The sequence below is a fragment of the Mesoplodon mirus genome, assembly GCF_964341445.2.
Source record: "Mesoplodon mirus genome assembly, chromosome: 13".
Lineage (NCBI taxonomy): Eukaryota > Metazoa > Chordata > Mammalia > Artiodactyla > Ziphiidae > Mesoplodon > Mesoplodon mirus.
The window spans coordinates 637,231-659,892 of NC_138989.1; the positions used below are offsets into that span (position 1 = coordinate 637,231).

At 49.9% G+C, this 22,662-nt stretch overlaps 1 protein-coding gene across 1 annotated transcript in view; it reads left to right on the forward strand.

Annotated features, from left to right (window-relative positions):
* The first annotated feature begins 117 nt into the window (after positions 1 to 117).
* The window catches only part of POLE (DNA polymerase epsilon, catalytic subunit), a 54,495-nt gene continuing 31,950 nt past the window's right edge, over positions 118 to 22,662 (forward strand). Inside the window, exons 1-21 of the mRNA XM_082640804.1 lie at positions 118 to 226; positions 5,447 to 5,588; positions 6,033 to 6,113; positions 6,544 to 6,588; positions 6,742 to 6,834; positions 7,144 to 7,298; positions 7,938 to 8,079; positions 8,206 to 8,286; positions 8,916 to 9,023; positions 9,344 to 9,454; positions 9,727 to 9,812; positions 9,977 to 10,096; positions 11,558 to 11,690; positions 11,784 to 11,897; positions 12,008 to 12,220; positions 12,487 to 12,594; positions 16,805 to 16,933; positions 17,008 to 17,110; positions 17,197 to 17,343; positions 17,756 to 17,901; positions 21,850 to 21,998. Of these exons, the coding sequence (XP_082496930.1) occupies positions 165 to 226; positions 5,447 to 5,588; positions 6,033 to 6,113; positions 6,544 to 6,588; positions 6,742 to 6,834; positions 7,144 to 7,298; positions 7,938 to 8,079; positions 8,206 to 8,286; positions 8,916 to 9,023; positions 9,344 to 9,454; positions 9,727 to 9,812; positions 9,977 to 10,096; positions 11,558 to 11,690; positions 11,784 to 11,897; positions 12,008 to 12,220; positions 12,487 to 12,594; positions 16,805 to 16,933; positions 17,008 to 17,110; positions 17,197 to 17,343; positions 17,756 to 17,901; positions 21,850 to 21,998 (2,468 nt within the window). The 5' untranslated portion in view covers positions 118 to 164. The remainder of the gene's footprint in view (positions 227 to 5,446; positions 5,589 to 6,032; positions 6,114 to 6,543; positions 6,589 to 6,741; positions 6,835 to 7,143; positions 7,299 to 7,937; positions 8,080 to 8,205; positions 8,287 to 8,915; positions 9,024 to 9,343; positions 9,455 to 9,726; positions 9,813 to 9,976; positions 10,097 to 11,557; positions 11,691 to 11,783; positions 11,898 to 12,007; positions 12,221 to 12,486; positions 12,595 to 16,804; positions 16,934 to 17,007; positions 17,111 to 17,196; positions 17,344 to 17,755; positions 17,902 to 21,849; positions 21,999 to 22,662) is intronic.

Sequence of the window (22,662 nt, forward strand, 5' to 3'; positions counted from 1 at the left end):
CCTCCCCCTCGGGCGCCGGCGGCGATTGGAGCTCGGCGGGGCGGGGCGCATCGAGCCTTCTGATTGGGCGGTGGGGCGCTTCCGGTCTCTCGCGAGAGTTGGTGGGAGCGCGCCAAATTTCCACAGGGAAGCTGCGGCGGTGGAGTTGGCGCCAGCGCGACGCTATGGTTCTGAGGAACAGCGGGCGGCGGCGCGCGGAGCCGGGCTCGGACGGCGAGGCCAGCCGGTGAGGGGTGGACCGGCCTCCCGGGCAGGGAGCGGGTGGCAGGCGGGCGCGGGAGCGCCCCCTCCTCAGCGCGCGGGGCTTCCGCGAGCAGCGGCGAGAGCGCCTGGGTCGCTCCCCAGGCCGCCCGACGTGGGCTCCAGGTTGAGAGTCGGGCGTCCCTCCGCCGCCACCCCTCGTCCCGGTGGTGCCGCCTTGTCGGCGCCGTGTCCGGGGCCCTCGGCGAGCGGCCCGGCGGCGGCTCAGCGGGGACTGGGAGTCTCTGGGGGCGGGGCCGCGGGGAGGGACGCGCCAGAGCGGGGCTCATGCGGGGCTGCGCTGCGGACGCGTTCTCCTTGGGGAAGAAGCCCGGGGCCACGCCAGGAGCGCGCCAAGGCGGTGTAGCCTAACCTCGGGTCGGCGCCCAAGCTCTGGGCGCGCGCTGCGGTCGGCGCGTTGTGTGCTCGAGTCGCGGCGGTGGAGGCGCGCAGCGTCGGCCTTCCCGTCCCGCCCGCTGCCTGGCGCGGGCCCGGCGGCCCTGAACGCGGTGTGGCGCCGCTGCCGAGTAGGAAGAGCCGCTTTGGACTTTGGGCGCCGCGCTCGGACAGTGTCTGTCCTGTCGTAAGCAGTCAGTAACGGTGGTTGTATTTGTTACAGTTGCCTCCGTCGTTCGGGTTTTGTACTATCACGGGGTAAAAAGTGAGTTATGCGGCTCCTGAGGAAGGTTTTGAGAGGCGGTATGGTCCAAGTGAGCAGTTTTCGAGTCCACTTAATCCACCACTTGATGCCCAGATAGAACCCAGGGTATTTGGAGGAACGTATTACTAGTACAGAGAGCCGCACGCCCGGGGGCAGTCCTCCGTAAGTAGCACTTCAGTCTTGACTGGGTAAAGATCTGGGCCTCAGACTGAAGTTACCTGTGTTCTCTAGCAGGGCCTGGAATAGTTTTTCTGCGGTTTTGATTGGAGGTGGATCCAGAGATTTTAAAGCCATACCGTGCGGTGGTGGGTTGGTTTCCCACTGCTGCTGTAACAGACGACCACTTAGTGGCTTACGCTGTACCAGTGTATTCTCAGGTCAGAAGTCCTAAAACTCAAGATGGGGCAGGGCTTCTTTCGTTCTGAAGGCTTGAGGGGAGAATCTGTTCTCTTGCCCTTTGTAGCTCGTAGAGGCTTCTTTCTCCACCTTCAAAAGCAACACTGTCAGATCTCCAGTCTCTCGCTCTGATTTCTGGCTCCCTCGCGTCAGGACCCTTTGATTGCAGTGAGCCCACCCAGATAATCCCCATCTCAAAGTCCTGAACGTAAGCACACCTGCAGACTCCCTTTTGTCATGCAGGATAACACAGGTTCCTTGCATTAGGACATAGACGTCTGGGGGGGGGGTTGTCAATTATCCTGCCTGCAACAGGTGGCTGTAATCTTTTGTGAAAAATAAGGACCCTAATCTTGAAATAGGTCATTCTGTTCAAGTGGAGGTGATAGACCCAAGGACTACCTTCAGGCAAAGGAGTTTTTCTTAAGCAACTCTCTGACCACTTTTGTTTATAAGTTAATAACTAGTGAAATGTGTTACAGTAATTAAAGACATGAGTTCTGCACAGGCTTAGTTCAGATCTTTTTTTTTTAAATCTGGTCTCTATTTTGTATATTTAGCTTTCTTAGACTGCTTCCTTTCTTAGACTGCACCACTCTAGGCACATACATATTTTTCTCTGCTCACTGGTTTATAAAGTAGCTCATTTATTTACATTAAGACAAAAAGGCAGGACTTCCCTGGTGGTGCAATGGTTAAGAATCAGCCTGCCAACGCAGGGGACATGGGTTCGAGCCCTGGTCCGGGAAGATCCCACATGTCGCGGAGCAACTGAGCCTGTGTGCCACAACTACTGAGCCTGCACTCTAGAGCCTGTGAGCCACAACTACTACTGAGCCCTCGTGCCACAACTACGGAAGCCCGCGCAGCTAGAGCCCGTGCTCTACACAAGAGAAGCCACCGCAATGAGAAGCCCTTGCTTGCCGCGACTAGAGAAAGCCCGCGCACAGCAATGAAGACCCAATGCAACCAAAAATAAATAAAATTAAAAAAAGACAAAAAGGCAAGGGATATCGATTCTTAGCTGTACATTTTTGAGGAGTGCAGAATATAGTTGGCTTAGCTAATAAATAGGCCTTCTGCCAAAAATATATAGGGTCCAGAATCTCAGAACTGCAGTTTAAAGAAGAGACTAGCTTTTTTTTGGGGGGGGGGGGCTGCGTTGGGTCTTTGTTGCTGCTCGTGGGCTTTTCTAGTTGCAGAGAGCGGGGGCTACTCTTCGTTGCAGTGCGCGGGCTTCTCATTGCGGTGGCTTCTCTTGTTGCAGAGCACGGGCTTTAGGCACGCAGGCTTCAGTAGTTGTGGCACGAGGCCTCAGTAGTTGTGGTGCACGGGCTTAGTTGCTCCGCGGCACGTGGGATCTTCCCGGACCAGGGCTCGAACCAGTGTCCCCTGCATTAGCAGGCCGATTCTTAACCACTGCTCCACCTGGGAAGCCCTAGCATTTGTGTTTTAAGTTGGAATGCTAATAAAATAATTGTTCTGTTTTGAAGATAGATAAGCCATAATTACTCTGGTCGGTCTAGATGGGATCACACCTGTGGAGTTAAAGATTGTGAACAATTTGGGATTATCCCAACCTCTGGAATCAGAACAGTTTTGGATAGTTCTGTTGGTGGAAAGTCTTCGTCAAGTACTTAATTTAAGGTTTATGATCAAATCTGTATGAAGAGTTATTTACAAAATCCTAACCAGAGAAAGGCTTGGGAAGTTTGAAGCAGATGTACTGAGCTGAGAAGTGATTTCCCTTCTCAGTTGAGATAGTTCCTCTCACACAGAACAATATCATATCCCCACTTTTATCCATGTGTGGTTCTACTGACATCTAGACTCAGGCGTCCCAGAAGATACATCGTGTTTTTAAGGTACAGTTTACTCTGCCACAGCAGGTGAGTTTCTGTAACCCCGGTTTGCTCACATGTAGTTGGTGAACAGGAGAATATCAGTAAAATGTGGAGATTATATTGGCTCGTTTGCAATTTTCCCTAGGCAAGGGGGTTGGAATCCGCAGTAGGGAAGGAAAGAGCTCTTGGCTGGAGTGTCGCACAGACATGTGCACTGTTGGTTCTGCAGAAACTTTCACCTGAGCGCCCGCACCGGGGCCTCCCTCCCATCTCAGGTGGCAGGCTACACTCTCCTCCTGTGCTCAGCCCTCATAAACCAGGACCTCTCCTCTCACGTTTTGCATTTAAAACAAACAGCTCTGTAAAAACATGGTTAATGACTTTGCTGTGTAGAAATTGAAGCCACCTTTCAGTGTTTATAAACCAGGTAAAAGAGAAAACGGCCTAGCCTGGGTCAGTGCTGTCTCCATACACTCAGGCACGGCAGGCCTCCTTGCTGCGCTTTCCCAGATGTGGTGCAGCCACCTCCGTGTGTGTAGGAGTGCTGTGCTGTATTCACATGTGCCTTGCACAGGGTAGTACCTGAAAAGCGTTCAGTCAGTATGTTTCCAACTCAAATTCCATGACTTGAAAACACAGATGAATTAGTTCATTCAAGTTATTTCAAATAACTCTGACATTACAGAATTTTACCTTGTAGATGACAAAAAACGGATATTCCCCTCTGTTTCTACGGATCTTTAGTAAATATCACACATACTATATCAAGCACCCACTCAGCTACAAAGAATCCTATCCTCACATCATATGCATCATGTGATTTAATCATCACTGCTCCTTTTTGGTAGAACTAGACTCCACTCCATTGGTCGTTCTGTTTTTCATACATAATACTGTGCTGCCAACTTGGCATTTTTCAAAGTGCTTTTACATTCATTGTCTCGAATGCTCATGAAAATCCTGTGTGGTAGATACTGTTAGTTGCATTTTCCAAGAAACAAACTAAATTTGGGAACTAACATTTAAAAAATAAATAAAGAAAGAAACAGCTTTTTATTTTGAGATAATGGTAGATTCTTATGCAGTTGTAAGAAATTACACAGAGATCCCTTAACCCAGTTTCCTCCAGTGGTAACATCTGATGTAACTAGAGTGCAATGTCACAACCAGGAAATTGACATGATACAACAATGCACGTACACTCATATGTGTGTGTATTTAGTTTTGTGCACTTTGTGTATTCATGACCACCACCACCACCACGATCAAGATGCAGAACAGTTCTGTCCCAAGGATCCCTCGTGCTACCTTCATATAGCCACAGCCACTTCCCTTCCCCCATTCATGGCAGCTACTAATCTGTTCTCCATCTCTAACTGGTATTTTAAGAATGCTATATACGTGGAATAAAATATGCAATTTGGGGGAGTTGGCTTTTTCACTCAGCATAATTCCCTTGAGACCCATCCAGGTTATTGTATGTATCAGTAAGTTTGTTATCCATGAGTTGTATTCCACGGTAAGGATATAACATGGGTTAACTATTCACCTGTTGAAGAATACCTGGGTTGTTTCGACTTTTTGTCCGTAATGAACAAAGCTGCAATGAACATTCACGTGCACGTTTTTCGTATGAGCACGACTTTTCTTTTCTCTGGGAGAAAAGCTCAGGATTGCAGTACTGGACTGTGTGCATTTTTAATGTCCCATGAGGCAGCAGTGTCCAGCCAAGGTCGTTGTTTTCATTTCTGTTCTGGTTACACAGGTGAACAAGGTTGGAGGGTTCTGCCCCAGCCCTCTTTTCCCTGAGTCCTGTTATCTTAGTGAGCTATTTTGCCAAATGTGAGGTTTTTCAGGGGTGCTCCTACCATGTCACAAACGAAATTCTTTTTTTTTTTTTTTTTTATTAAAGAAGATGTTGGGGGTAGGAGTTTATTAATTAACTAATTTTTGCTGTGTTGCATCTTCGTTTCTGTGCGAGGGCTTTCTCTAGTTGTGGCAAGCGGGGGCCACTCTTCATCGCGGTGCGCGGGCCTCTCACTATTGCGGCCTCTCTTGTTGTGGAGCCCAGGCTTCAGACGCGCAGGCTCAGTAGTTGTGGCTCACGGGCCTAGCTGCTCCGCGGCACGTAGGATCCTCCCAGACCAGGGCTCGAACCCGTGTCCCCTGCATTAGCAGGCAGACCCTCAACCACTGCGCCACCAGGGAAGCCCACAAACGAAATTCTTACACTAGGCAGACTGAGGGCTGCGGGAGTAGATAGTGTCATGATCAGCGGAGACTGGATTTCTCTCCTTTCACGCAGGGACGATGGCCCCTCTGCCTCTGTCTCGGCACTCAAGCGCCTGGAGCGCAGTCAGTGGACAGATAAGATGGATCTGCGGTTTGGTTTTGAGAGACTCAAGGAGCCTGGTGAGAAGACAGGCTGGCTTATCAACATGCACCCTGTAAGCACCTGTGCTTTTCCTCCATCTTCCTCCTTCCATTCAGGAGGGTGGCTGCACCCCTTGTGGCATAGCCCTTGTCTGAAGAGTAGGTGACACCTAGCGGGAACCTGTTGTCTGGGCAATCCAGGTAGAGATGGGATTGTTTGTAGCTCTCCTGCTTTCCTCTTTAACTTCTTTGGGTCATAAAGAGGCCACTGGGAAGACTGAGGTAAGGGGCATCCCTGTTACCCATAAGAATAAAGCTTTCAAAGTTGAGGGGGAAACAGAGAAATTCCCATTTGGAGGCTGTTATGATGCGGTTCTTGTGAATGGGGCCAGTAGTGTTTACGCAAGGGTAGAGAAAGATTTTGTTTTTAAAGTGCTCAGTTTCCCAGAAAAGGAGGAAAAGGCTCTTGTGCTGTGTGGAGGATAACTTTGTGCCCATGTTGACTGCTTCTCTTGTAGACGGAGATTTTAGATGAAGATAAACGCTTAGTTAGTGCAGTGGATTACTACTTTATTCAGGATGATGGGAGCAGATTTAAGGTAAGCCCTTGACATCCTAGAAGCTAATAACCACTCAGTAATGAGGCATAGCTGGGCTCAAAATGGCAAGTGTCCTGTTAGCTCTGCAACTGTGAGGAGAGGGATTAGGAGGCTTGCAGTGTGCAGCTTCCTGAAGCCCTTTAGGGACATGGGCCCCTTGGAGCCACATTAGTCACCACTTAAGATGTCCTAAGAGAAGCTAGCTCAGAAAGACTGAAAGATGAGCAACATTGTGTCTCTTAGACTCTTGCCCCTGTGATATGTGCAGGTCCTAATTTTCTATTGCACTGTCTCTCTTAAGATATGTCAAGGTCAAGGATGCATTGGATCTAGGCTAGGCTATATCACAGGCATAACAGCAAACAGCCTGTCTTCATTTTTCTTCCTTTTTTCTTTCTCATCACCCCTGAATGGGTTGTGACTCTTGCAGGTGGCCTTGCCCTATAAGCCGTATTTCTACATTGCAACCAGAAAGGTATGTCTGTGGTTCATGGCATCAGGTCAAACGACCTGTGCCTCGTTTTGTGGGGGGATTCAAAACTGGAAATAAAGAGGCTTCAAGAGAAATGAGCAAGGAAGGAAATAGATTTTACTAATGGGAAGTCCTTTCATTCTGATCCTGATTTAGGGTTGTGAGCGAGAAGTTTCGTCTTTTCTCTCTAAGAAGTTTCAGGGTAAAATTGCTAAAGTAGAGACTGTCCCTAAAGAGGATCTGGACTTGGTGAGTATCACCCAGCCCTTTCAGGGTAAATGAGGCCGGGTCCACCCTGCCCATGGGGTGAGATGGGAAGAGGACGAGTCCCACACCTGTGGGACAGTATAGATGCTGGGCTTTGGTGACTGTCCCTGTATCCTCTTAGAGAACTCTAGTGGCATAGTTGGTGCCACGCGCAGAGTTGAACAAGGTGCTTTGGATTTGCCAGCTCTTCAAATCATTTATTTACCTTTGAATCGTCTCGCCTTATTTTCTCTCCCCAGTATAGTATTTTTTTCTCTTTGAACTCATGAGCACCATCTCTTCACTCTGTAGCCAAATCACTTGGTTGGTTTGAAACGAAATTACATTAAGCTGTCCTTCAACACCGTGGAGGACCTGGTCAAAGTGAGGAAGGAGATCTCCCCTGCTGTGAAGAAAAACCGGGAGCAGGGCCACACCAGTGATGCCTATACTGCTCTGCTCACCAGGTAAGCTTCATTCACATAAGCAGAGCAGCCAGTCAGTCCACAAGGACTGTTTCCCATTTTTCCTAAGTTTACAAGATGAGTAGGAGGTGGGAAAACTCAGCAATAAAATTACCTTAATGATTGGCTCCATTCAACGTGGAAACAGTTTTGAGCAATTAGGTAGACTTTCTTTCTTTTTTTTTTTTTTTTTTTTGGCGGTACGCGGGCCTCTCACTGCTGTGGCCTCTCCCGTTGCGGAGCACAGGCTCCGGACACGCAGGCTGAGGGGCCATGGCTCACGGGCCTAGCCGCTCCGCGGCATGTGGGATCTTCCTGGACCGGGGCACAAACCCGTGTCCCCTGCATCGGCAGGCAGACTCTCAACCACTGCGCCACCAGGGAAGCCCTCTTTGCTCTTTTAAATGGGGTGTAACTTAGGTCCTATAAAATGAATGTCCTAAGTATACTGAACTTCCTTGTGTCTGTGGCCTGCTGCTTGGTGGGGTGGGGATCATCCAAGGTCATTCCTTACGAAGGGCCTGTCCTGATTATCTCAGCCACCTTGTAAAACTTCAGTGTTTTCATTGTATGGACACTGGTCTTCCCCCCTCCAGCCCCTAGCGGAGCATAGTTGAAAAAGCTGCTGTCTTTATTTTGCAGTGTTCTACAAGGGGGCAGTGTGATTACTGATGAAGAGGAAGCCTCTAAGAAGATTGCTGACCAGTTGGACAACATTGTGGACATGCGAGAGTACGATGTGCCCTACCACATCCGCCTCTCCATCGACCTGAAGATCCACGTGGTGAGTGGGCTGTTGCCTGTGGGCAGTTCCTGATAGCCAGGAGGTGATATTGAAGGATAGATCCATAGAGTTGACTTCCTTGGACAGGCGTAGAAGTCTTTAGTTAATGCACCACATGTCCTGCAGGCTCACTGGTACAATGTCCGGTACCGAGGAAGTGCCTCTCCAGTGGAAATTGCCCGCCGCGATGACCTCGTTGAACGACCCGTAAGTACCACTTGCGTTTCTTCCATCCTAAACTTTCCAGTTGTTTTTGGAGAGTGAATTCTGCTCTGAAAGGTGAATTTGATTCAAGGATTTGTTTGCTGCTTTTTCCTCAAATACCTTCTTAAAAGAATTATGGGGTAGTTGTTTTTTTCAGCAGTTTCTGACCTGACAGTATAATTTCACTTTGCACACATACATCATCATGTGACGTCAGTATTTGAGCTAGGCTGGATCGGAACGTTTGAGGGAAAGCTCTGACTTCCATTTTCGGTTTGTCAGTTCTGTATCATAAACTCCTATCAGGGTTGTCATAAAGGACAAAATGAGTGATGCATTTTAAAGAGCTCTGAGACTCAGGTGTTCTGTAATTCTAGACTTTTCCTGTGAACAGCTACTCTAGCATTTTCTCATACATTTAAGTTTTCATATCATCATGGTATTCTGGACGAAGGTCATTCATCCCCCAGATGCCAGTCCCACTTCCTCCTGAACCTTTCCCCACAGCAGCTTGACTCTTGCTTTTAGTAACTGACAGTAGAGGTGGAGGTGGTGGGTGTCAAGAGGACCACAGGGTCTCCAGAGCCCAGCTTGGTTTGTGGCTGACTTAATGCTACATTTTGTCCCTTCAGGACCCTGTGGTTTTAGCATTTGACATTGAGACGACCAAACTGCCCCTCAAGTTTCCTGATGCTGAGACTGATCAGATTATGATGATTTCCTATATGATTGATGGTCAGGTGAGTGGTGCCTTCTGGGACGTAAGCTCTCTGTGAACAAGGACCATAGCTGGTCCCCAAACCAGAACAGTGTCCACCCTTGGTTAGTACTTTTTTTGTGAATAATGAGTGAGTGGAGTCTACAGAACCTGTTCTGACATCCAGCCACGCTCTGCCTTCCAGGCAAATCTGAGGATTAGGTAGCGTGTCTCTTCCTGGGAAAGCCAGGGCGCTTCAAGTTGCTGCAGAGATTTTGTAGCGAGAGTCTCTGGGCTGTGTGTGAGAGGTGTGTCTTTGGCTTTGTGTCTCTAACTCATACTGACTGCTAATGAACTTTCCAGGGCTACCTCATCACCAACAGGGAGATCGTCTCAGAAGATATAGAAGATTTCGAGTTCACCCCCAAGCCAGAATATGAGGGGCCCTTCTATGTCTTCAATGCGCCTGATGAGGTAGAGGTGTCACTTGGGAAACTGCCTGATGTTTGGGGTAGAGTGGGAATGGGAGGCAGGCCTGGTGACCCTCTTAGGCCTCGGCATTCCTTTAATCATAGCAGCAGCTGGACTCAGTCCCCAGTGGCTGGTCCTCGTTCACCTGGAGGCCCCGTTGGGTTGGAAGTAACAGGCTCATGTGGGGTTGCTGCTCCTCAGCTTTGGAGAGCTGCCTGGAAATCGCTTGAAGGAGAGTAAAAGCAATCCTGACTGCTAAGATTTGTTGAATTCAGGTTCATCTAATCCAAAGATGGTTCGAACACATCCAGGAGACCAAACCCAACATCATGGTCACCTATAATGGGGACTTTTTTGACTGGTGAGTCAGAACAGGGGAGCAGGAGCATCGCCGGGTGACGTGGTGGGCTCCTCACTGCGTTTGAAGGGAGCTCGTGTGAGGCGTCCCCTGGGGGCTGTCTGCCCTGTCTCTGTAGGAATTAGAGACTCACTGCCCCACACGCTTGTCCATCCTCTCGTCATTAGGCCGTTTGTGGAGGCCAGAGCAGCGGTCCATGGACTGAGCATGTACCAGGAGATTGGGTTCCAGAAGGACAGCCAGGGGGAGTACAAAGCACCCCAGTGCATCCACATGGACTGTCTCAGGTAGGCCCCACAACTCACCTGGCAGCTGGTCACAGTGTCTCATGAGGGCTTTCTGTGAGTGAGGTCCAGGGTTCCCTTCTCGCACACGCTGGTCCTGTCCACAAGAAGTAGCTCCCATCATCTGAGAGAACAGTGGCTGCCGCCTCTGCCCAGGTCCCGGGATGTGTCTTTCATCGTTTGTTCATCATTCATTCAGTCAGCAAACACATGCTGAGCACTGGTCCTCAGGGTGTGGAAACCAGACCAGAAAGAAAGACCTGGTAGAGTGAGGCCCGGTGCTATGGGAGCTCGTGGAGGGACCTTGGCTTCCCACACGAGGTTGGGATGTGGTAGTCAGGCTCGTGCATGGTGTCCAGACAGGCTGGGGTGTCCAGGCTGAGGACAAGTGTGCAAGGTGGCCCAGAGTGCTGAGAGGCAAGGCTGGAGTGGAAGGAGGTGTCGTGGGCTTTCTGTGCCTGGTGGGGAGGGGGTTTTATCTTGGTGGTCATGGGGAGCCATCGATGCGTTTTCTCTTTAGCCCTGGTGTTATGGCACTTGGATTGAAGGGGCAAGCCGGGTCATAACATGCACAGGAGTGAAGAGGGCTGGACTAGAGATATTTGAGAGCCGAGGACTTGGGGATCTGTAGATTTGGGGACAGGTGCAGGAGGCATGGGGAACTCTGGTTCTCAGGGCTTGGGGTGGGCTCATGGGGGAATAGAACAGAGCTCGGGTTCCGAGTAGAAGCAGGCCTGGGAGCCCTACCCACATGGAGGGCCTGGAGACTGTGGGGCACCATGATGTGGTTAAAAAAAAAAAAAAAAAAAAAGTGATAGTTGATAGATTCTCGAGAAGAGAAGTAAAAGAGAAGCGGGCACCCTCAGTGGAGGCAGCAGTGCCATGGAGGCCCCAGCGGGCATTTCTGAGGGAGAGGACAGCCCACAGGGCGGAGAGGCCAAGGGAGGTGAGACTGGAGGCTGCCAGTAAGAAGACGTGGGTCCTAGAGAGACAACGGTGTGTGTCATGGGGAAGAGGTGGAGACAGCCACGAGGTGGCCTGGAGCGTTTCTGTGCTAAATGGATGGTGCGAGAGGGTGAGGAGAATTTGACAACAGGGTGTGAGGGGCGGGGAGAGCAGGGCAGAGCCGGGCGGAGCCTGGCTGTGGAGGGGATCCAGAAGGCCAGAGGGTGCAGGTTCCTGCCTGCTCACCTTTGTGCTTCTCTGTGAGGCTGAGAGGAAGGCCATGGGGCTGGAGGGACTGGCTCTGGCATCTCCTTGTTTGTGAGTTTGTCTGTGAAATTGACTGGATCTGGGTGAAAGCTTTTCACAAGGGGCCTGCACCACGTGACGCCTTGGAGATCTTTGGGATACCCATCAGGACCCTGCATCTTCCTGGGGTGTGTCCAGCTTTGCAACCTCTCACAGGTTCCTGGGCTTCATCTCAGAATCATCTCTGGCTTTTGCTCTCTTTCTCATTCCCAGGTGGGTGAAGAGGGACAGTTACCTTCCTGTAGGCAGCCACAACCTCAAAGCAGCTGCCAAAGCCAAGCTGGGCTATGACCCCGTGGAACTGGACCCTGAGGACATGTGCCGGATGGCCACTGAGCAGCCCCAGGCGCGTGCACTGCCTCCCTGAGTTGCCCTTCGGCTGGGGGTGGTGGCCTGCTGGGCGTCTCATTGACCTTACTCTCTGATATTCTGTCCTTAGATGCTGGCCACCTACTCGGTGTCAGACGCAGTGGCCACATACTACCTGTACATGAAGTACGTCCACCCTTTTATATTTGCCCTGTGCACCATTATCCCCATGGAGCCCGATGAGGTCAGTGCCTCTCCTGGCCCGCTGCCTGCCAGGGGTGGTCCCAGGCAGCTGTTGTGGATGCAGCTGTTGGATTTTGGTGTTTAGCTGAAAGCCTGGCGTTTCCCCTATAGGTGCTGCGGAAGGGCTCCGGGACGCTGTGTGAGGCCTTGCTGATGGTACAGGCCTTCCACGCCAACATCGTCTTCCCCAACAAGCAGGAGCCAGAGTTCAGCAAGCTGACAGATGATGGCCACGTGCTGGACGCCGAGACCTACGTGGGTGGCCACGTGGAAGCCCTGGAGTCGGGCGTGTTCCGCAGCGATATCCCCTGCCGGTTCCGGATGGTGCGCCCCCTCCTGAGGCTCCTGAAGCCGGGCCTCTTCCCACCAGTGCTGTGGGCGGACCCAGCCCACAAGGGCTGAAATAAAGCCCTCGCCCCGTGGGCCCCTCGCCAGCCGTCCTTTGTCTGGCCTGCCCTTTAGGGTGCTGTAGGGCGAGCACTTGGCTCCTTCTGGAGCATTTTCTGTGTAGCGTCCCACCTGAGGCAGGTTACTTGGTACGAGGGCATTTTCCTCTCTTACTCATGTCCTCTCTTGGTTGTTTGTGTTAGAATCCTGCTGCCTTTGACTTCCTGCTGCAGCGGGTGGAGAAGACCATGCGTCACGCCATCGAGGAAGAGGAGAAGGTGCCCATGGAGCAGGTCACCAACTTCCAAGAGGTGACGCGTGGGGACTGGAGGGGGACAGTCTGCTTACATGCCTCGCCTTGCACATTGGGTTCTTTCATCGGCATGTTTATTGTGCACCTATTGTGTGGTGGCGCTTGGGCGCTGAGACAGAGGACACGGGGCCTGGTCTGGTCTAGTTAGGACAGGAGAGTGTGGTGCTCACAGTGAGTGACTCGATTTAGTGAGGTGGGAGAATTTCACAGAGATGGCGAAGGCTTTCGGGACAACGTGGTGTGATGTGGGAGAGAGGAAGGCAAGTGAAGGGTTTCGTGCCCGTTCACCTGAACTGTATTTTGTAGGCAATGAGGAGCCATTGGAGGATTTTTACTTTTTATTGTCAAGAGACTTTAAAAAATGATGGTAGGAGTTGCTACAAATTACAGGGCAGAATATAGTGACTGTAAAGTCCATCACATAATGGTTAGAAAACGCCATATGCAAAGTGTGTCCCATGGCTGGAGGCCCCGGGCACCTCCCACCTCGCTGTCCTGTTCCTTTGGATGCGGCACATCTCGGGTCTCTTGTCAGGTCCTGCTCACACTTTAACATATTCAGCGGCTTTAGTACTTTGCAGTTCTTCCCAGTTCTAGGATTGATTTCAAGAAACGCCTCATAACAGATTCACCAGGCAAAATTCAAACAAGAACGTGTGCACATGCTCTGCAAACTATGAAGCACCGTGCAGCTCTTGCCAGCTGCAGCTGTCATGTGCTTTGGGAACTCTCCATGAACCAACTTGAGAGGAGAGTCTAGGCTGAATAACAAATAGGAGTTAAAGAACAGCTTGAAAGGAACAAAGTTACTACTTTCTTTTTTGTTGGGCTGGTGTGGGGGTGGGCGCAGCAGGCAGGATCTTAGTTCCCAGACGACCAGGGGTCAAACCCAGGCCCCTGGCAGTGAGAGCACTGGGTCCTGAGCACTGGACCGCCAGGGAGTTCCCAAAAGATACTACTTTCACGTCCAAGAACCAATGAGATGAATTAGGAATGAGGCTGAAGGTGTGCTAACTGGAGGGACCCCAGACACCTTAGTGACTCTGGATGTGAGCTCTTCCTAGGTGACAGGTAGTACGTCTTCGTAGCTGTCTCCAAAGTCCCTGAAACTTCTCTGTAGGGTGGCCCAGGGTCTTTAGGGGCAGGGCAGCAGGTTCACCTTTTTGCTCCTGAGTGATCATCTGGGCAGTGGTACGATGACAGCTGGTGGGAGGTGTCAGCTGGGGGCTCACAGCGACGTCTGGCCTGTCCAGGTGTCATCCCCTGTCATCCCAGCCTTCCGCCCTCTATTTGGGTCGTCTTCATCTTCCCTCCAGAGCAGCATTTCAGAGCTTGCCTTAGCACAGAGGTGGATGGGGGATTGTTCTCCAAATGGCTCATTTGCCTGAGATTCAGTTAGAAACAATAAGTATTACGTTTCTGGTATTTCCTGTTCTACTTGATAGATGTTCCTTTTAGTCATTTTTTCCTTACTAGTTTGAGTTTGACTCCTTTGGAGGGTTTTAAGGAATTTTTTAATACTAAGGGCAATTTTGCATTCAAGTGATTTTCTAATGTGACTTTACCAAAGTAAATGTATTTCATAAAAGATGGCTACCCTTCTGATTGATGTTTTTCTTCTGGTTAATTTTTGCATAATTTAGATGTTTTCCAGTTTATACTTGAATGTCTAGAGATTGGCAGACTATAGCCCATAAGACCTGTTTTTGTACAGTCAGCAAGCTAAGAATGGTTTTCATATTTTTTAAATGTTGTAAAAAAATATGTGATAGACTGTGGCCACAAAACCTGAAGTATTTATTACCTGGTTCTTCACAGAGGTTTGCCGACCCCAGATCTAAAGGGTTTTTTTTAGCCAGCTTGTCTAAGAATGCCAGTGTGTTAAATTAAATTATCTAATGAATATATTAGAATAACTCCTAAACACAGTAGTTTTCAAACTTTAGTGTTGCATACACTTTGGATAAAATGAACTTATCAAATAAGTACATGCCTAATGTTCTGGTTTAACTAGGTGTTACATTTGGGGAGTGAATAAAAATAAAAATAAAACACAATTACATGGCTATCAGAAGCCTGTTTAGCCTTTTATAGTTTCAGTGACTGCTTTTGTTTTTTAGGACAATATTTTTATTTCTAGAAGCTCTATTGGTTCTTTTTCAAATATGCTTTATTTCTTTAAAGTGGACTTTTTCTCTTCCTGTGTTTTATTTATTTTCTAATTTTAATTTTTTTTGAAGTATAGTGATTTATAATGTTTCAGGTGTACAGCAATGTGATTCAGTTTTATATATATATATATGCATACATATGTACATACATATGCATATATTCTTTTTTTTTTTTTTTTTTTTTGTCTGTGCCGTGTGGCTTGCAGGATCTTAGTTCCCCAACCAGGGATTGAACCCGTGCCCCTGCAGTAGAGGTGCAGAGTCCTAACCACTGGACCACCAGGGAATTCCCTATATATATATATTTTTTCATATTCTTTTCAATTATAGGTTATTACGGGATATTGAATATAATTCCCTGTGCTGTACAGTAGGTCTTTGTTGTTTCTCTCCCTGTGTTTTAGATTTTTGGTCTTTATTGTCTTTAATAGGCCTCCTTTTAGCATGTTTACTCCAGGAGGTTACTTCTTTGACGTTCTCGGGTCTCCTCCCACTGTGTCTGCTCTCAGTTATGGTGGGTGTTTTTTCCCCATGCTCTGCAATTTTGGAATGTGAATTCCTCTTCAGTAGGAGGACTGTCAGGTAATTTTACAGTTTCTTCCTGGTTCCACGAAAGTGACACAGGCCTGATGTCCCTTCTTATCTGGTTCCTTGGCTGGAGGGTCTCAGTCTTAGTGGAGAGTTTAATGCAAATCCCAGACCTCTTAGCACCCATGATGACAGATGCTCAGGGAGGATACTTTCTTTGCCCAGAGCCCAGAATGCACATGGTTTTGGTGAGCAGACTTGTTCTAGTTTATTCTTTCATGGAGGTGGCCTTTGAGAGTCCTGCCTTTACCTGGGGCTCTGTTTTGTCTCCCTGTTGTGTGTGGCCTGCTCCTCCCTGAGGAGGCATGAGAAGTGTGAAGGAAAGAGCCCACAGCACAGGCCTGAGGCCGCTGACCTCGGAAAGGCCTGCTGCACGGCTGCCCTCGGCATCTGGGAACTCGGGTTCCAGCAGGTTTCTCGCTTCCCTCTGATAGGAAGGCCTCACGGACGCTCAGGTTGCTTGCGCAAACAAGGTGGTCTGTGCTGAGCACCTGCTTTCCTTCTGGGAGTCCGGGTTTGGTCCATGCAGGCAGAGCTGCCTACGTGAACGGCCCCCAGTAAGAACCCTGGGCACTGGGTCTCCACGAGCTTCCCTGGGAGACAGCGCTTCTCATGTGTTGTCACGGCTTGATGCTGGAAGAATTCAGCTCATCCAAGCTTGAGCCTGGGCTCTTCCTCAAGCGCCTTTTTCCTGCTGATTGAGTTCTGTGTCTTTTCCCTGTGAGTCACCAAACCTGGGGATGGTCTTGGGGACCCCAACACAGGGCCTGGCCCTGCCAGGCACCCATTGAGTCAACTCACTGCTCTGGTTTTGAGTCTGCTCGTCACTTTTGTTCTCTGGGGATGACTTAGAAGCTCAGAACTGCATTTACAGGGATAGTTTTCACATTTCATCTAGGATTTCTAGGTGGTTGGCATTAGGAGGGCTTTTAAGCTGACAGCTTTGGCTGGAAACAGAATCTGATTCATTGGTTTATAAAGTAAGGCTGGAAACAGTCTAGCATCGCAGTTCAGAGCAGGTGTTTGTTCTAAGGGGGCCCGTTCTTGAGCCCATACTAACCTCTTGAAACTTCTCATCCATCAGATGAGGGATTGCTGGGCTGTGGATGTTGTGTCACACACCTGCACCATGGGGGCACTCGGGGCACCCAGGAAGCGTGGCTCTTGATAATCTAGCTGGGTCCCCTACTTGCTAGCAGATGGGCCGTGCCATGTGAGGTCACAGACTCTGCACTTTTCTCCCGACCCCCAGAGTTCTTTGGGGTGGAGGCAGCTGCTTCCCGTGATGCTGTCCTGTCTTTTCTTGCAAGTCCCCTGCACCTCCAGGGCCTGGTGTTGGTGCCTGTCATCTGTCGTCCGTCTGCAACCCATGGTGCTTTCTCTGTCACTGTACAGTCTCCAGTTTTCGTCTTGGTCGCCAGCCTCCACTTCTTTCCCCTTTCTCTGTAGGTGTGTGATCAGATTAAGACCAAGCTCACCTCCCTGAAAGATGTTCCTAACCGAATTGAGTGTCCCCTTATCTACCACCTGGACGTGGGGGCCATGTACCCCAACATCATCCTGACGAACCGCCTGCAGGTGAGAGAGATTCTCACATCAGAATCAAGCTCTTCTGCCCAAACCCTAATTGCTCCCCTCCTATCCCCTCACAGCCCTCTGCCATGGTGGATGAGGCCACCTGTGCTGCCTGTGACTTCAACAAGCCTGGAGCAAACTGCCAGAGGAAGATGGCCTGGCAGTGGAGGGGCGAGTTCAGTGAGTGTCCGCCCTGGGTGGTGCTGCTCAGCAGGAAGCAGTGGCTGGGTCTCTATCACAGACTCTCTTCCCATCACCCCTCCCAGTGCCAGCCAGTCGCAGCGAGTATCATCGGATCCAGCACCAGCTGGAGTCAGAGAAGTTCCCTCCCTTGACCCCAGAGGGCCCAGCCCGGGCCTTTCACGAGCTGTCCCGCGAGGAGCAGGCTAAATACGAGAAGCGGAGGCTGGCAGGTGAGCAGTTGGGACGGCGCACATCTCCACAGGCTGCGTTTTCTCTGACTTGAGTCTTCGTTGGGCTGTGTTGGTGTGTCACACCTGGAGGTCAGTCGAACCAGTTGTTGAACTAGATGAGACCACTGTGAACTAGTTCTTCCTATAGGCTTCTTTTTGTCATTTATCCTTCAGTGCATGTTCAGCTACCAAACCCTCCTTCCTGTGGTCTTCGTGTGTTTGGTCCACTCATACGGGGCTGCCGTTTCTTTGATCTGCTTCACTCGCACGTCTTTCTGAGTTTTCTGCTCCTTTGCGTTAACCTAAAAAGCCACGTTTGTTGGCATCCATTGCCTAGCTTTCTTGGCTGTGTCCAGGAGGCCTGTCTGCTGTGTGGAGTCTCACATGCCCCCCACTCTCAACTGTGCCTCAGATTACTGCCGGAAGGCATACAAGAAAATCCACGTGACCAAGGTGGAAGAACGTCTCACCACCATCTGCCAGCGGGAGAACTCCTTCTATGTGGACACAGTGCGTGCCTTTCGGGACAGGCGCTACGAGTTCAAAGGTCTTCACAAGGTGAGCCTGACCTTTGTGAGGTCGGAACAGAGTCTAGTTTCTGAGGTGAAAATCCTTGCTTGGCGCTGTCTGGATGTGTTACTCCCCACTCTGGGCTGGTACCTGCATTCAGACAATAAGTATGCGGTTGTTCTTAACTTTGAAGAATTAAGGGCCTGGGGCCTCGCAACTATTCTGAACGATTGCTTTTAAAGTAATTATCTAGAGCAGGGGGTCAGCAAACTGGCTGGGCCAGCCATTTTTATAAATAAAGTTTTATTGGAACTGAGCTGCATTTGCCCGCAGCAGGGAGGGAGCAGCAGAAACTGAGGCCTGCATGTGTACAGTACACACCATGTGGCCCTTTACTTTGCCAACCTCTGACCAGGAGAAGTGAGGGGAGTGTTTTTACTGACATGTTTGATCCAGTAGGATTAAGGGAAATACATAGAAATACATAGCAATACCTCAGTTGTAATATCAACAAGTAATTGTGTTCTATTTAAGCAAATCATTTTTTTCTGAGAGACCTTCCTTCACTGCTAGACTCAGTGAGTCTTCACATCCCACCCTGCCTTGATAGACTGTCATCATTGTGCTTTATTATAATCATTTTAAACTTTTTTGGTTTTTTATTATGATAAAATATACACATGAAATCTAACATTTTTAAGTGTACAGTTTAGCGGCATTAAGCAAATTCACACTGTTATGCAGGTATCACCACCATCCCTTTCCAGAACTCTTCATCTTGCAAAAATGAAACTCTTTTCTACCTTAACAGTAACCCTCCGTTCTGTACCTTCTGTGGACTTTGGTCACTCTAGGGACCTCATGTAAGTGGAGTCCCACAGGATTTGTCCTTCTGTGACTAGGTTATTTCTCTTAGCCTAATGTCGTTGAGGTTCATTCATGTTGTAGCTTATGTCAGAATTTCCTTTTTTTTTTTTTTTTTGCGGTACGCGGGCCTCTCACGGCTGTGGCCGCCCCCCCCCCCCCCCGCCGCGGAGCACAGGCTCCAGACGTGCAGGCTCAGCGGCCATGGCTCACGGGCCCAGTCGCTCCGCGGCACGTGGGATCCTCCCAGACCGGGGCAGGAACCCCCGCCCCCTGCATCAGCAGGCGGACTCTCAACCACTGCGCCACCAGGGAAGCCCCAGAATTTCCTGTTTAAGGCTGAATAATATTCCACTGTATGGACCTAACACATCTTGTTTATCCAGTCATCCATTGGTGGACAGTTGGGTTGCTTCCATGTTTTAGGTATTGTGAATATTTCTGCTGTGAATTATTCTCCCATGGTGTACAGGCATCTCTTTGAGATCCTGCTTGCAGTTCTTTTGGATATATACCCCGAAGTGGAATTGCTGAATCATATGGCGATTGTATTTTTTTTCTTAAAGGAGAAAAATTTTATTTCACTTAAAAAATTTTTTTTAATATTTAATAAGAGTTTCAGAACTTTTTTTAAATTAATTAATTAATTTATTATTTTTGGCTGTGTTGGGTCTTCGTTTCTGTGTGAGGGCTTTCTCTAGTTGTGGCGAGCGGGGGCCACTCTTCATCGCGGTGCGCGGGCCTCTCACTGTCGCGGCCTCTCTTGTTGCGGAGCACAGGCTCCAGACGTGCAGGCTCAGTAGTTGTGGCTCACGGGCCTAGTTGCTCCACGGCATGTGGGATCTTCCCAGACCAGGGCTCAAACCCATGTCCCCTGTATTGGCAGGCAGATTCTCAACCACTGCGCCACCAGGGAAGCCCTACTTTTAAATTTTTAATTAATTTATTTGGTTGTGCTGGATCTTAGTTGAGGCTCACTGGCTCCTTAGTTGCGGCATGCATGTAGGATCTAGTTCCCTGACCAGGGATCGAACCTGGGCCCCCTGCGTTGGGAGTGCGGAGTCTTAACCACTGGACCACCAGGGAAGTCCCGGTAATTGTGTTTTTAATCTTTTGAGGAACCACCATTCCTTCTCACTTTATTTTAATTAAACTCTTGAGTTCCATGTTTATCTGTCTGCCTCATCAGAGTGCCGGAAGTGTAGTGACTGTCGTGTTCTTTAGAGTTTAACATCTTACCTGGCACATAGTAGGCACTCAATAAATATCTTAATTTTTTTTGTTCTTTAAATACCAAACCTTTAAAAAAATTTCTTCTCACATTGGACGGGGAATTTGCTGAAATATTTATGGCCTTCTTTGCATTTCTTTATCAGTTGCTTGTACTAGGGACCTCCTGAGTAGCTCTTGTTTCCCTAGTTAATAAGACACAGATGGGCCTGGCTTCTTGTCCTAGGGTACCTCAGGACGGCCATTCGCATCACGGAAGCTGGCAGTGCGGTGTCGCTGGCCCCCTACGCTTCCTGTTAGCTGAGACTCGCTTCATTTCGATGGAGCAGGGGGAGCTAAGCTGCCACATGCCAGCCTCACAGCTGCTGGGGCTGAGCTGGGGGAGCTGAGCTGTCCGTCGGCCTCTTTGAGGCTCAGCATCCCGGGAGGTACAGCCTGTGTGGACATGAGGACCAGGTGTCACCGTGTTGAGCCTCCCACCCTGACCCCGGCTGGCACCGGGCGTTCCTGGGGTCCTGCGTGCCCCCTCCCCACCCCCTCAGCACTAACAGCCTGACGTCTTCTCGTGTGATACAAATCCTGGAAAGCCTTTCATTCACTCAGCACGTTTACTGAGTGCCTGTTATGTGCCCGACACTCTTCTAGGTACTGAAAAGTTATCAGCTGGGGGAGTAAAGGTGAAATGTTCTGAGATGGAAGGAGAATGTCTGGTGTTTGGCCACTGTGGCAGCATGTAGCCTAGCAAACGGAAAGAAGTGCTGCTCAGGCAGGAAGTGAGTTCATACGCCCCCGAGCGTCCATGGCTGTCACCCTCCCTAGTGGCTGTGTCTACTTTATTGAGGTGACATTGACGTGGGATAAATCTGACCCTTTCAGGTGGGCAGTTCTATGAATTTTGACAAACGCATACAGCTGTGTAACCACCACCACGGTGACGAGAACATTTCCTTTGCAACCAGTTACAGTAGCACACGGTCCTGGTTAGCACTACGGTGTCCATCTTCCACCGCTTGGTCTAGTGTCTGGTAAACAGTTGTGTGTTTATAAGTATTGGCTAAGGGGTAAATGGTTATTCTAAGATGTTGCCTCTAATGACGTGCACTTGGCTTTCAGTCAGTGGTTTGTGAGTGAGACCCTGTCACTCAGTTTGTCCAGTCTATTAATAAGAGAGTAAATGGAATAACAGGACTTGGAATGGGAGCCCCTGGGCCTCTAGTGGAACGAAACCCCTGCCTCTGTCACTGGTCTTCAGACGTGGATTTCATCCCCTTCTCCAGTCAGCTGCCAGGTTCTGAGTTCTGTTCCAGGAGGCTGAAGTTGCCCCAAGTCTGAGGTATCCAAGTGAGTTGTTGCTGTCATAGAGTATTTTCTCCTAGTCCTAGTCTCACAAAAAATAAGAATGTAATATCGATATATTCCTTTGTGTTCAGAACTCCTTTCAGGATATCTGTCTTACATGGGGCAGTTCTAGATTGAAGGTGATTCTGGATTGGTGAGAACCAAGCATGCCGACCCTATGAGGAACAAGTTGATGTTGTTTCCATGTTAAGCTTCTCGGGTGTAATAATAGCATTGAGGTTACGCAGGAGGAGGTTCTTGTTCCTGGAAATTGTGTGCTTAAGTATTTAGGGGGCTCCGGTCGTGAGAGCTACGTCTTTCCGTTGTTTGTGCCAATAGAGAGAGCGAGAATGGAATAAAGGAAATATGGCAAAAAATATCAACAGTGGCCCCTATGCATATGGTCTTCACTCTACTTTTTTTCAAGTTTCCTATAGACTGGAAATTTGCAACATAGTAAACCTTGGGCCACTGGCCATAGAGAATGTACGCTGGAAGAGTGGGGGGTGATCAGCCTGTGTGGGTCTCAGGTGTGGAGAAAGAAGCTCTCTGTGTGGGTCTCAGGTGTGGAGAAAGAAGCTCTCTGCGGCGGTGGAGGTGGGAGAGGCAGCGGAAGCAAAGCGCTGCAGGAACATGGAGGTCCTTTACGACTCCCTGCAGCTGGCTCACAAGTGCATCCTCAACTCCTTCTACGGCTACGTCATGCGCAAGGGGTAGGCTCCTGCCCGGGTGCCTGGTGGGGCCGGTGGGGCTCGCAGCTGAGATGCGTGGGGCCCATGGGCACGAGTGAGAGGGGAGTGGCAGGGCCCCAGTGCAAGGAATGTGGGAGAGCAGGTTGGGTAGGGGTGGAGGTCACGCTGACTCAGAGGGTCCTGGGCATCAGGGGGGTCAGTACGGCTGGACATGTTCTTCTGAGCATCCTGGGCTTCAGACAGCGGTATGGTAGTTTCCTGGCACATGACTAGTGAGGGGTGTAAATAAAGCCTTCTGAGAAGTCGAGAAAGCCAGGAGCGGGTGTCCTAAAGCCCCGTGGAGACTGTGCCCGGGGTCGGGGGCCAAAGGGAGATGAGGCAAGGTGGGGCCTGTGTCCGTTGGACCGAAAACCAGGTGGGTGGGGGCCTCGGGAGAGCAGGTGATCGAAGGTGAGGCCTAGCCCCTGTGGTTGGAGACTGGGAGGCTCGGCATGGCGGCCTGGAGAAGGGGAAAGGTGGTGATGGGGCCAGGGACTGGTCTGAGGGGGAGAGGCCTTGATTATCTGTTGCTGCTTTTTAATGGCAGAGAGGGAGGGGCTGAGAGCAGGGCTAGAACCAGAGCAGAGTTCCCTGGGGCAGGAGGGCCTGGCCTCAGGTTGCTTGACACCTCTGAGACCTGGTGTGA